This window comes from Typha latifolia, chromosome 9 (assembly GCF_019914945.1).
Source record: "Typha latifolia isolate L0001 chromosome 9, TyphaL0001v2, whole genome shotgun sequence".
NCBI classification, from domain to species: Eukaryota; Viridiplantae; Streptophyta; class Magnoliopsida; order Poales; family Typhaceae; genus Typha; species Typha latifolia.
In genome coordinates, this window is record NC_133094.1 from 1054247 (window position 1) to 1068050 (window position 13804).

At 36.9% G+C, this 13804-nt stretch overlaps 3 protein-coding genes and 1 long non-coding RNA gene across 7 annotated transcripts; all 4 read right to left on the reverse strand.

The window, feature by feature from the left end:
• Positions 1–651: 651 nt before the first annotated feature.
• LOC140794757 (uncharacterized) lies at positions 652–2852 on the reverse strand. Of its 3 annotated transcripts, none has more exons than XM_073146924.1 (3): positions 2712–2852; positions 1011–2324; positions 652–935 (listed from the first exon to the last, which is right to left on the reverse strand). In XM_073146924.1, exons 2-3 carry the CDS (start codon positions 2292–2294, stop codon positions 912–914), a joined length of 1308 nt encoding a protein of 435 aa, XP_073003025.1. In that variant the 5' UTR covers positions 2295–2324; positions 2712–2852; the 3' UTR covers positions 652–911. The 3 variants fall into 3 exon arrangements, with proteins under 3 accessions (XP_073003025.1, XP_073003024.1, XP_073003026.1); XM_073146923.1 differs by having other exon boundaries at positions 2592–2810; XM_073146925.1 differs by lacking the exon at positions 2712–2852 and adding an exon at positions 2555–2679.
• A 578-nt stretch (positions 2853–3430) lies between these two features.
• Positions 3431–4307, reverse strand: LOC140794758 (uncharacterized). Its single transcript, XR_012110178.1, has 2 exons — positions 3994–4307; positions 3431–3793 (listed from the first exon to the last, which is right to left on the reverse strand). It is a non-coding gene; the product is annotated as an uncharacterized lncRNA (long non-coding RNA).
• A 1368-nt stretch (positions 4308–5675) lies between these two features.
• LOC140795528 (protein MULTIPOLAR SPINDLE 1) lies at positions 5676–10172 on the reverse strand. 2 transcript variants are annotated; one of them, XM_073148159.1, is made up of 10 exons: positions 9907–10172; positions 9771–9828; positions 9546–9677; positions 9393–9455; positions 8288–8370; positions 8160–8217; positions 7607–7735; positions 7133–7325; positions 6916–6986; positions 5676–6071 (listed from the first exon to the last, which is right to left on the reverse strand). In XM_073148159.1, the coding sequence occupies exons 1-10, from the start codon at positions 10036–10038 to the stop codon at positions 5887–5889; spliced, it is 1104 nt and encodes a 367-aa protein (XP_073004260.1). In that variant the 5' UTR covers positions 10039–10172; the 3' UTR covers positions 5676–5886. The 2 variants fall into 2 exon arrangements, with proteins under 2 accessions (XP_073004260.1, XP_073004261.1); XM_073148160.1 differs by having other exon boundaries at positions 5931–6071; positions 6916–6957.
• Positions 10173–10300: 128 nt separating this feature from the next.
• On the reverse strand, positions 10301–13765 carry LOC140795530 (F-box protein SKIP1). The gene is made up of 3 exons (XM_073148164.1): positions 13698–13765; positions 12446–12950; positions 10301–11069 (listed from the first exon to the last, which is right to left on the reverse strand). The coding sequence occupies exons 2-3, from the start codon at positions 12844–12846 to the stop codon at positions 10496–10498; spliced, it is 975 nt and encodes a 324-aa protein (XP_073004265.1). The 5' UTR covers positions 12847–12950; positions 13698–13765; the 3' UTR covers positions 10301–10495.
• Between the last annotated feature and the right edge of the window lie 39 nt (positions 13766–13804).

Consider the following 13804-nt stretch of genomic DNA (forward strand, 5'->3'; position numbering starts at 1 on the left):
CAATTATAATATTTTAGAGAATGTAGTAGCTATTGTAATATTTTAAAAAAATTTAGTGGCAATTATATAAAAATTTCTAAATATTAATGGGAATTTATTAAAAACACTTTGGAATTCGTTTTTATTATCAATTATACTCTCTACTGTATTGATATTTATCATTCAAACTAATGTATTTTGCTCGTGATGCCTCAAAAGTCAAAACCACCGGTCATTAAATTTTTCAATGGATAATTACTATATAGATAGGTTAAATTAACACTAAATGCAAAATAAACTTAATACGTGCACAAGTTCTTATACTTCCACTATACATATGTATAAGTTCTGTCACCAGTAAATCCAAAGACTTCTATATTTAAGGACTGATATGATAGCTTTCTTAATATACTTAAGTAATTTGTCAGATTAGGTCTTGCATCAATACAAATCTCTTTTACTTTTGGTCATTCTTTTAGTTGGATACTTAATGTGTGTACCAATAGATCCATCTATTTGATAGCAGATAGTAAGAAAGACTTGGTAATGAGCATCATCTTTGTTGTTATTTATCATCTACACTTGTTTGAATTTTTCGCCATTTAAATTGATCGATTCAAGTGAAAATCCAGTCGAACAAATCATGGAATTTACAAGGCATTACAGTTCAAATTTCTAAAAATGTCATCAAAGTAATTTGCAGTCTGAATCCTTCTGAACATATACTTTCATGAAGATTACAGAGCGAAGTAACATAATTTACAATTCAGATACAGAATTCAAGGAGCTAAAAAGATTATGAATTTCTCATTTCTTCCAGAGAAAATGAGTCTATTCTCAGTGTCATAAAGTTCTCGTCGCTGATAACCGAAAGGAGGCTCTTAGCACAATCTTGAAATCTGTATAAGTCTCAGCACATTTGAAGGTGAGTATCAAATCGAAAACGACAGCATTGCCTGTTTGTTAAAGCAAAAGAACTGTCAAGGAAGAAGCACAAACTAGACTAACAAAGAAGAAATAACAAGATATACCTCTATAAAATTATTAATTAAGTAGTCATCCTGAGGAGGGCTTTTTCTGATCTGTTTGTCTTTCATATTGGATTGTATTAGCGGGTAACTTAAGATCTCTTGCACTTGTTGTTGTTGTTGCTGCTGCTGTATATGTTGTTGTATCATATCAACCTTTGTGTTCACTTCTATCAAGTTATCCAATTGTTTGTTCTCTCTCGAGGAATGAACTTGTCGCAATTTTCTTACTTCATCCTCAAGATGCTTCATCTGAAATTTGATTTGTTCAAGATCAGTTTGCTTTGTGGCATTTCGAATCTTATGTTCTGGAGTCTCTGAAAGAGATTCCAATTGAGCATCTTTGGTTGGTGTGAATGCTCTCTTTCCCTGACGAATATATGTGGATCCCTTGTCTAATTTGTCTCGATCTCTTAACAAGTAGCTTGTAGCCTTTTCAGACATTGGATGAGGCATTTCCATGCAGTCCTCAGCTTCCAAGATAAGTTCTTGTGACACTTTGTTCGAATTATTTTTGGGACCTTCATATATGTCTTGAACGTCGACTAGGCGCACATAACTATCTGCATCCATTTCCAAACAAGAACTACTACGCATTGGAAAGCCATCACGTCTCTTAGTAGACTTAGCTTCAGCCGGTAAACGAGAAAATTCCCCACAATTTAACCTTATTCTGGATGATAATTTGCACACGTCGTCGTTCACAAACGCCTTGAGTTTTATACAGTCTTTCACTCTGCTGTTGCCTTCTATGTGCTCCCATGTAGATTTTCTAGACAAGCCTTGCAACTTTCCTTCCTTGCAATTCTCGCAGCGCTTCTCTGCGTAGACATTGCCATTAATCTCAGAGCACAATTGTTCCAACCGGACGGTCGGTAAAGAGATGTTCCTCCTAACGGTACAATCGAAGCTAGCCTTATCGAAAAAGAGGCTATTTGTAGTTAACCATGGATCTTTAGCAAAAATATTAAGCAACTTTTGGTTATATGCCTGCACTTGATACTTGAAAGCATTGATCTCCAATTCTTTCTGAAATATAACTTCCTTGAGAATCCTTGAAGTTTCTTCAGCATGTCGTATCTTTTCCTCGGCTATTCTTCTATATTGCGATGCTTCCATCTTCTCGATGGCCTTCTCTTCCTGGAGACGAAGGATCATGGAAAGAGCTTCATTTGTTCCAGAGGCTGAAGCTTTTCTTTCCTCCTCTATCTCAGTTTGAAGCTTTTCCACTGCAAGATATTGGTCGTGCAGGGCTTTCCTCAGAGCAATAACCTCGCCTTCAGCCATTGCAGAACCACTTCAATTCACCGAGGAACACTGGAAGAGATCAAGAAGGCCTCAGAATTTTATCGAAAAGAAAAATTTGTGGTTCTTATATGATCCCTCTGGAATATGAGCTCAAAAAAGGATGCTCTACGAGTAAATGAGCGAAAGATTTGAACTTTTAAGACAGATAAAAAAAAAAACGAATCCATCGGCCAGACAAGAAAATATTGCATTTCACATCAAAAGAGGCCTGAATGCAAGAAAACAACAGCAACACCAACCTCGTAAAAGTCTGCATTAATTGCTCTAAAATCTTACCTTTGTAGAATCAATTGGACAATTGAACCCCCAACCATTTTTGCAATGAGAAATTAAGCTTCTTTTCCTTTTTCCTCTTTTGTTTTCTTTTTAATTTTCCTCGGAAAAGGAGATCAATACCTTCGGAAGACAGCTTTTAGAAATAATCTGATCGCTAAATTGACACCAAACTTAGCCTCGTGGACAATGGAGTCCTCCGTCATCTCTCTCTGTCGCCATATATTTAGAGAGAGAGAGAGAGAGAGAGAGAGATCTTTTAATAGGAAGTGGACTTGGGTAATGAAGGAGTACATTTATCAACTTCTTTTCAAAATACTGTTACGAAGAAACAACGGTCGTGAACGCCGGAGGATCCACATGCACGCGCCGACGAGCCAATAGGACCGTACCACGTAGTAGAGAGCTTTTGTTAGAGTCAATCATGGTGTCGGCCATGCTGCATTGCTGCTTGGATTATCCAAGTCTGTGAATAAAACAAAAAATAAAAAATAAAAAATAAGCTGGCTTTATATTAATGCTATTTCATTAGTTGTCCTTATTTTGAAGACAATTCACAAATAGAAGGCATCACTATCCCTGGTCCCAAAAAAAGATTTAGATTCGAGCCGAGTCAAAATTTTGCTCTAATTACTTGGTCACCTAATTAACCCCTTTATATGTTTATATATACTTAAGTTGATTCGACAAGCAATGCGTCAGAAAAAGAAACTTAAGCATCTCAAATAGGTTATCAAATACAGGAAGTTAAGCATTTTGAACTACCCAAAATGATAAAAGATATTCTATTCTTGATATGGGTCTCTATTTAAATTGATAGTTAATTTCCTTTCCCCCAACTATATGCGAATCTTCATTTAAATTGATAGGTAATATCCAGAAAACACCAACACACGTACTCATCAAACCAAACCGACATCCTCTCTCATTGCAGTATTACAATGCTATGAAAGTTCTATTTCTCAACAAATTACGTCAATAAATAAAAATAGAGACAATAATGGAATTGGCGATGATTTGCGCCAGGATGGGTATCCGAGGTTGAGCTGCAGGCTGCGTATTGCTGCTTTTTGTATGAGGGCGAGCGGCGGAGCTGCCGCCTCCGGCGGAAGCCCGCCCACCTTTTCCTCCACCGTGACCGGTCTTCTGTGAGAAGCTTATACTTCTCTCATCTTTTCTTTCGTCAGTTCCTCCAATGGCACTTGCTACAAGCACCAGATAGAGTCAAACAAATTATAGTAAATAGTCCTACTCAAATGATAAGCTTTTTTAGATAAAAAGCTTGTTGCTTTGCTGTTAAGTGATTGACCAACAATATATATAATTTCTTAAAGATTAAAGATCAGACTAATTTAAAACAAATATTTATATATTTTGTGAACGACAATGGAGTTAGAGCACTAACCTTGCAGATCTTGCCCTTGGAGTTGTGGCAGTGGATGAACTCCTTCATTGTTGGTGCTTTGGTTGGCTATGCACCAGGTTGCTTGAAGTATAAGGATGAGGAGAAGACACTCGAGAAGACTGAGCACCTTCATCTGGAGATTGACTGTTAATTTATGATGCAAAACGTTGCCACGGCCTCTAGGATTTATAGAAATTTCCCTGTAGGCTGTAGCTGTAGCAGTAGGTGGGGAAAGATGCCATCGGAAACAACTGGCAGCATAATTGATCTGGATTCTTCATTCTTAGCTCTCTGATGTGCAACAGAATAATGTCATCAGTATCTCCTTTCGTTGTGTGTATATATATTGTGGATAATTCCAGTACCCCGACACTAGAAGAGAAGAAGTTCCCTTTTATTTTCATAGAAGGATTTTGTTCTCTAATCGAAACAGATAACATTAATTTTATATAATGTTCACATTTTACTCATGCACCAACCAAAAAGATCCCTGCTACCTGGTGTACAAGAAATGGCAAATTGTGTCAATTACTTACAAGGGCTGTGGTAAGTAAAGTTAGGCATCTTTCTGACAACACCGGGGACAAGAAAGAGATCAATTGGGGTAAAAAAAAAACAACAGACAAGATAAAGGTTATCAAATGGGCAGATCTGTTGTCTTTTTGCACGTTATCACAATATTGTAATCTTGTTGAGTGCTGTCGTTCCAAGGGTTATTTTCAGGTGCCAGATTTCTAGTATGATCCATCGTTTTCCGTGATTTTTTTTTTCTAAACGATGTGCGTGTGGACTTGTCTTCCTATTCGAACACATGTTGAAAATATCACCGGACATAAATTTTTATTAACTTTGAGTTAAATTTTAAGTAGAGACTACATATTATTAATAATGAATTAATGTTATAATTAATTTAGCTCAAATAGTACTTTATTATTATAAATTTACTTATTCAAATCCATAAAGAGAAGCGAATAAAAATTGGCTATAAAGTGAGTATCATAGCAATGTAAAATAAAAAAAAGCGAGTTTAATACTATATTGAATATTTGAGAAATGTCATTACAGTATATAAGCACCAAATTTTTTATGGGCTTTGAGTCCTAAAAAGGATACCAATATTTTATGGGTAAATGATACTATACAACTTAATTCACACATGCTAGGCCTAATTCGGTTCACGCGCGTGGGTCAAGTCCAAATTTAATTTTTGCCTAATACAGATATTAGTTTGGTTCAGATTGGTTCAATTAGTTAAACCTAAAGTCGAAGTGTTTGTTGCTTCGATTAGAATAATTAGTTGGTTGAACCCAAAGTGGTGCACCCCTTGAAATTGTTATTCGATTCAAATTCGAAATGTTGCATTCACTTGTGACCGGTCACATCCTTTTATGGAACCTTTAATCCTATAAATAAACTGCTAGTCCATATTATTTTTATAAAAATTTAGTTCATTCATTTCAAGTCTTGTTCAAATCTTTAATCTACTTTTGAGAGAGAGTACATTATGATACAGTCGTTGTATTCTGAAAATCAACGTCCACTATTTCAGAAGGGATCAGTAGAGAACAAATTAGTCTTAAAAAAATAGTTTCCAACACTAGATTCAACTATACAAATTTTACATTCTATAACCTGTAAATTTATTTAGGAATGGTTTGCGATGATAAGTGAAAAGATGCATATACCAAGTTTACAGAAATGCGATGATAAGTGAAAAGATGCATATACCAAGTTTACAGAAATACTAACAAGAGAACATGTCATCAAGGTGATTAGAAGAAAAGAAGCTGGAGTATCAACCAATATTGTATGACAAGAAGAAGTTTTTTAATTGAATTGGCATATTAAGAATTTGTGGGGCAATTTAGAATGAACAAAGCATGAAGAAGGTTGTCAATAGAGGAGCTTGGAGAAGACTTCTAAATCAAGCTTTCCTTGATGTGCAGCTGGGGCCACCTCCTTTGCCAATTCACCAATAACTCGTTCCATGTAGAGCACATACAGACCATTCATGTCTTCGAGGATTTCCAAATCCTTCCGTGCTTTAAGAATTGATCTCACCCACTCTTCAAAAAGCTCTGCAAGCAAAAATTAGCATATTGGTCAGCCTTAAGAATCCCTGCCACTCAAAAGATTCTACCTCAGGACCGGGTAGAAATTCATATTCGTCAGGGATAGATGTGAAAGGAAGTTCTTAATCAAGGAAAGAGGACATTGCACAATCTTAAGAATTTTCTTTTACCAGAAGCTTTTACTGACAAACAAAGTATAAATTGATCCATGTTTATACTTGAAATATCAAACAGCAGAGTTGCCTTGTCTATTATTGAGCTTACTAGCAACAGGTGAGCAGATTATGGTTTGACTACCAATTACAAATTTGTTCACAAAAGAATATCTAACCAATACAAGAGATCCTCAAACAAAACAAAAAAGAAGAGAGATTTAAAAGAATAAGTGATATATAGAATTAGGTAACAATTGTCCATTCGTGTGCATCTCCAAATCAGCTTGAACATATTAAATCTTATCCTTGCGGTTGGCTAGGAGGCTGTATTTGTAATATTTTTAGCACTGGGCAATCTAACAATAAAGTAATTAATGAGACTACGGTTATGCCTCAAAATCAAAATAATCATGACCTATGGCATTGTGACATACTAGTATGAGATACCATGCTGTCATCATGCCTTGTGATAACATAAATTGTATAAATTAACATAAATTAGTGCTTGATATGTTTAAAGCAGGATAGCTACAGAAGTTCAAAACACTTCGCATCGGCTTAGAGGCATGCAGGAAGAATAAGTCTGCATGCTTGAACAGAATCTAGGGAAGTAACTACTATGATTAGTCCATAAAATGTCGCAAAGAAGAAAACCAAGATAGATGGACCATCAATGCTATTGTGAAGGTACTCACTCTTATCAAAATTTTCATGGCTCATCCAGATATTCAGATAATCTGTTATCAAGAACTCAATGAGTTGAATCCTGCTTCATGAGAAATAAACATATGATAAATATTACAGCTCACTGAGTGAGAAGCATTGCATGGCCTTAATATGGCGATTAAAAATGAAACAATTAAGATTAGCATCAATAGTAAAAAAAGACTGAATCTCACAGGAGAGACATACATCAAAAACATGCCGCCATGAGTCCCAGGGAAGATAACATCAAAAGGATCCATGAAAAGTAAGCTTTCGGCAACAATTGAAATTTTTTGAGAAACTGAAAGCATCATTCGTTGGCCAACAAATGGCTCATTTCCCAGCTTGCAGAGTATATGCTGAACACAGAATTGGGGATCTGAACCAGAATGTACTGATCCTGAGATATAATAGAAAGTAAACTATTACTACGATTAGTAGCTTATTTATTGTGCCTGTCTTTATTTATCGCATCACTTTTTTAAAGCACGAGAATTCTTCCAATTAACTTCTCTGGCTTTGAACAAGTTACCATGAGAAAATGTTTTGAAAATCAGTCAACAGCATTCACTGCATCTGATTTCTATGCCGCATTCTTTCATTTAAAAAGGGATAGGAAATGCAGGGCATCCTGATGGAGACAACCAAATCTGGCAGAGATAGATGGAATTCATATATTACCTGAATCCAATTTGTCATCATTTTCAGGGACGAAGCACATTCTTCTCATTAAGCGCATGATCAATCCACTGATAATCTCTTCAAGGAGCTCGCTTTCCTTTTGTGATGATAGTATATTTTTCAAGGAGGCTTTAAGAGAAACAATTTAGAGTTTAAACATCTAATTACACATTTAATTGGAAAGCCAAACTAAATATAACGAGCATGAGTGGGAAAATATAGAAGTTCAGTAACACACTGCCAAAATAATTAAAGTTTCCTCAGGAGATGGAGATATTATTAACTGTTGAGCACAAACATATATGATAGAACAATATCAAGTCATCCTATCTTTATCGTGCATATGTTTACATTGAAGAAGTTGCATTCAATCATAAAAAAGAAGAGAATAGGAAACCTTGAACATACATGCTAGACCAGTAACTCCTCATACCATCTTGATAAAACCTTACATATACTATTGATATACACACTAGAATCCTTCTGAGCTAAAACATGCAGATTGAGTAATACAAATGAATAAACCATAGTAACAAAGCATTATCAACCTTACCCAAAATAAAATCTATAGCTTGATGAGAAAATATGGAGAAAGAGGCTTCCACTTGTCCCTGCACAACAAAAACAGATGCTATTAAGCATGAACAATAGAAATGAATTCTATGTAATTGAGACACGTACTTTAGTCAAAAATTTATCTGATAATTCCACCAAGAAATCGATTGATGTACCAAGCCTCTCTATTTCATTTTCATTGCTGAACTCTACATTAATAAAAAAACGGAACATATAAGTTCTTATTGTAAAGATCTTACAATGTTTATTTTTTGGCAATATTGTACTTCACCACCTGTGATTTGGCTTAATTACATGAATCTCTTATGTACTTTCAATTTAAGTACTTAACTTCCTTGTTGCTTAGACTAAAGTGCAATAGTTATTTTTTTTAATCATATTTGATCAACCAAATTTAAAAGATCCTTACTAGAGACAGTTGATAAAAATTTGATACCCTTTTCAATGCATCTAAAATAATTCTGACAGAATTTTAAATAACAGAGATATGACAAATATATTAAACAAATGTATATCTTTATCATTTGAAAATGATTGGTATTATTACAGATGTGTTTAAAAACATATCAAATCCTTAAAAACATTGTCTTTAATAAAGATTTTTAAATTCGACCTCAGATTTGATCAGATATAGTGTAAAAGTAGCAGTTACACTTTAGTCTAGGCTATAGAGGGTTAAGTGCTTTAAGTTGAAATTACAAAAGGTTTTACAAAATTGAGCCAAACCACAAGTGGTAATGCAATTAACCCTTACTTTTTATATAGAGAACATCATAAGAAACAACTAACAGAGGAAAAAGCCAACACAAAACATCAAAATGCTAAAGACAAAATAATACTGAAGTCTAAATTGAACAAGGACATTTTATGTGAATTGTTCAATTTAACAAATGTTAAATTGAACAAGGGCATTTTATTCACAAAAAAGTAAAGAACACATCGAATTTAACTCTTAATGTGAATTATTGGGAAATATGATCCAATGAGGCAATGACCCAACCTGAACTGCTTAGGAGTGTGTCAACGATAATCTGCTGCTCATACCTTGCCTACTATGCGCATACAGATTTAGGAGCATTTGATAAATGTTGATGCTGTACCAGTTATATAGGTATAACTGACTCTATGAACATTGTAGCAAGACAGAACTGCATTCCTGCAAATAATTTTCATCTCCTTCTAAGCAGCACTTATCTGGGAAACCGCTTACCAAAAAATTGTCGCCTCTGAATAGACCCCTCCGCTGCCTTCTTCCTCCTCTCCTTCCATCGAACTGAAACCAACCAAATTATGACCCTTCTTAGCCAACAAGACTCCAAACAGAACACCAGAAAGAATACAACGATAGGGTTAAAGATCATACCCAGTCTTAAAAATCTCCTCCTCAGCACTTCATCGATCCAATGATCACCATCTCCTCCCAACTCGCCACACCCATCAAAGAAATGGCACCTACATGAAGCAATCGGTGGCTCGTCCTCGGATTGCGCACCATCTAAACCATCCAAAAATCACAATCCTCCAGGAAAACATAACTCCAAATCTTAGAGAGAGAGAGAGAGAGAGAGAGAGAGAAGGGGAAAAGGACCTTGGAGAAGCTTGAGCTCCTCCCGGAGACGCAACAGCTCTCGCTTTCTATCCTTCGCCTGGAAGAGAGGAATCGACGGAGGACTAGTTTTAGTATTGGTGGTTGGGTGCTTCGAAGGGGAGAGGAGGAGGAGTACCTTCTGCTTCCAGCGTAGGAGTGTGGCGGAGTCGGAGGTGGAAGGAGGAGGGCGGTGGAGGCGATTGAAGCGGAGAAGGGCCATGGCGAGGGCGATCTTTAGGGAAGGCGAGCTCGGCTTCGAGGGAGCCATGGCAAGATAGCCTCAGAGGATTTTGAGTTACGTGATACCACTCTCAGTAGTAGGGAAATTTATCAACATTTTACGTTTGATGTTATTTGCAATCTATGATATGGATATTTATCATTAAACTCCTATTGAAATATAAAACGGTGATATCGAGTGATTTTATTCTAATAATATGAAACGGTGAGAAACAGATATATTAAAACCCATGTTGGGTTTATCGGATAAAAAGCTCTTTCTATTCCAATATTTTTATAAAATTTAAAAGTAAATCAATAAACATATTCTCATATATCAAACAAAAGAAAATTTGTTACAAAGTACATATTAAAATTCCAAATTCCAAAAGAATGGTCTTTATTCAACAATACAGACACCAAGAACATTATAGAAGTACATAGAAACACTCCACTGTAATGGAGATCAAAAGGTAACCCAGGGAGTATTAATCTCTTCCTGGTGATTAGATCTGAAAAACATTTGTTTGAAACCTTTCGTCGTATAACCTCCAGTGCCCATATCTCTCTGTGTGGAAGACGGATCTGGGAATGTAAAAGTTGGGCCTCACTAGCGTCTGTAACTTCTTCAGATTGGCAGATGCTTGCTCTATTCCCCTGCTTGTCAAATTTGCACAACCAAACAGGTCTAGTAACTCCAGATCTTGACATCCTTCCGAAATTAACAGAAGGCCGTTGATGGACAGTTTTGAGAACCGTAGCTCAAGATGCTTCAGCTTGGGCATGAACTTAGCAATGGTGGAAGCTTCCCTGTCCCCATCTTGAGGGCAAGCTCTAAGATAATCATCGGGAACTATTCCGGCGTGTTGTGAAGGGTCAAGCCAATTCAATAGGTTTCGTCTGAGAATAGTTAGGTTAGGACAGTTCTGACCAATCAACTCAAGTGATTTGTAGGAAACCTCGTAGCAATTGCTGATATCTAACTCCATAAGCATAGGGCAGCAAATTGCAATCTTGAATATGGATATATCGCTTATACTCTGGCTGCTCCTGACTGAAATGGTCCTGAGATCTGGTGACCTGCATGTGCGGTGTAGCATCTCCGTGAGATTGTGAAAGCTAAACTAACGAGAGCAAAGTGATGACAAATCAATATATCAAGACTAAAGAAGAGAAATACATAGGCGTGCTAAGTGTAGGAGAAAGCTTCAACATGAACAATTATTTGATCGCCATCAATGCATGAATATTAAGGAAGAGCTCCAGACTTTCTGAAATCATAATTTGTATTAAAATAACAGGATTCTACAACCAATGTGGTAATATCTTCTTCAGGTAAAAATAATTTGTCATTCGTTTTCTCATCAATAGTTCACTACCCACATATTCATTCTTCACTAGTAAGTAGTAGCACTAAATAGATCTATGAAGACTAGACTGGAGCTTAATATCAAGTAGATGTCTTTTTCCTTCCTCACCTTGTGAGTACATCTTGATCTTTACCATCAAGTTATATTACGCCGTTAAGCGACCAATTAGTCTAAGATGGTTAAATAGATGATCCAAAATAATCAAGTAAAAACTAAAAAGTAGACAAATGAGTATTCTTGTGGTGAAACTTACTCTTTTAAGTTCTTTCTATGTAATGTTACATGAAGTTTTTACCAACAGCAAATGCTACAATATGGGTCATGCTGCTTGTTGTTGTTTTGGCCTTGGACTGATAAGTCCAGGTTGATATAATATGGGAGCTGTTTTTATTTGTTTCAATGAAACAGGGCAATACAGCCTTTTGTCAAAGAACAGCGAATGCTGCAAAATCAACAAGTATATATTTCAACCAATTCCTACAAGACTTCGTGTCATCAAATTAAATTTAATCAAAGTAGATACCTTCTGAACTTAACACAAATAAACTTCCATAAGTAAGACTCTAAAGAAATCTTCATAACAATGCTAGCCAGAATTTAACTTCTTTATTCCAAATTTCAACCTCAAATAACCCAAAATGATCATATCTTTCTTAACAAAACATAACACAACATCCAAATGGAGAAACCCAGCCAAAGATCATATCTGGGGAAAAAGGTCCCAGTTTTATCGAAGAGCAAATTGAAACCGAAAACAGTCTTTCTACGCAAACCCCAAAATTCAAACCCACGTACAATTCGACCCAATCCAGCATAAATACGAAGATCTAAATAAAATCGTAGCCCTAACCATACATATCGCGATCTCGCAGCCGCGAACCAGAGAAGGGATCGTCGGAGAACTGGCGGAGCCGGATCTCTTGGAGCTCACCGACGGCCCCTGCTAGAGGACGGTTCGGTAACCCAAAACGATCAAATATTTCCTATCCAAAACCAGAAACCGACCTAATCCAGCCCGAATTCCAAGATATGAACAATAATTCTTTCTTTACACAAAAATCATAACCCTAATGTATCTAGTTCTACCTCTCGGCGGCGAAGCAGAGGGCGTCGTCGGAGCAGTGTCGGATCCTGACTTCTCTAAGCCCACCGGAAGATCTCTCGGCGGCCAATTGGAGCATCCCATCAACGCGGCTTTGGAAAGCGGGTGTCCACCACGCTGCGGCGTCGGGGCGGCCGACGCCAGCGGCGTCGAAGGCGGGCTCGAGGTCGAAGGCAGAGAAGAGGGAGGGGTCGCACGCGGCGTCCAGCCACGAGCGACATGAGAGCATCGCGCCGCGCCACCGATCTTCCAACGTGAGCCGGCGGAACACGTTTACGAGGCACACCGCCGTCATCTCCGACCAATCGCGGGCTTCTACGTCGGCCCCCGTCGTCTTCTCTGGCACCCCACCGCCTTGGGGGCTGATGGTGTCGTCTTCCTCCATGGATTGGGGATTGGAACCGGTTACGGGTATCGTGGTTCCTGGAGTCCTTCGCTCGTTCCTGTACCAAGCTCAGACGCCTTTGGGAATGGGGAGATATTTTGGAGCTGGTTAAGGTCTCAATCATAAAATCACAAACCTTTAAGGTTCAATATGCAAAATACCATGACAAATTTACATATAACAACTTAGTTTAACGGAATTTAGGACCCGAATCTTTTAAAGTCTTATTTGCAAAATAGCCTAAAGTTAGGATAATTTACAGCAAAGAGCCTTTAATTTTGAGAATTCATTAGCCGAATCTTTGAGGTCCTATATGCAAAATGTTCCGATATGGGACAATTTATATGAAAGACCCTTTAGTTATGAGAATTCACGACAAAAACTTTAAGGTCATATGTGCAAAATATCCATGAAATGATAAAACTTTACATGAAACATCCTTTAATTATGAGAATTCGCTGCCCAAAACTTTTAAGGTGCTGTGCCAAATATCCATGAAATAAGAAAAATTTACATGAACCCTCCTTTAATTACGAGAATTCACAACTCAAAATAAGAGTCCTATATGCAAAATATCCTTAAAATTAGGATAATTTACATAAAACACCCTTTACTTGTGAGAATTCATTAGCCTAATCATTAAGGTCTTATATACAAAATACCCTAAATTGGGATAATTTACACGAAACACCTTTTATAATGCGAATTCAGGGCCCAAACCTTAAACGTCCTATATGCAAATATCCATAAAATTAGAAAATTTTACGTGAAACACCTTTAATTATGTGAATTCACGGCTCAAACCTTGAAGGTGCTGTATGTAAAATATTCCCAAAAGTTAGGAAGTTTACCTATAACGCCCTTCATTTAAGAGAATCTACGATCCGAGCCTTAGACTATTCTCATCGTCGTCGGCGACAAATTGCGTGCTATCTATCGGTGTTTTAGATGCAACTTT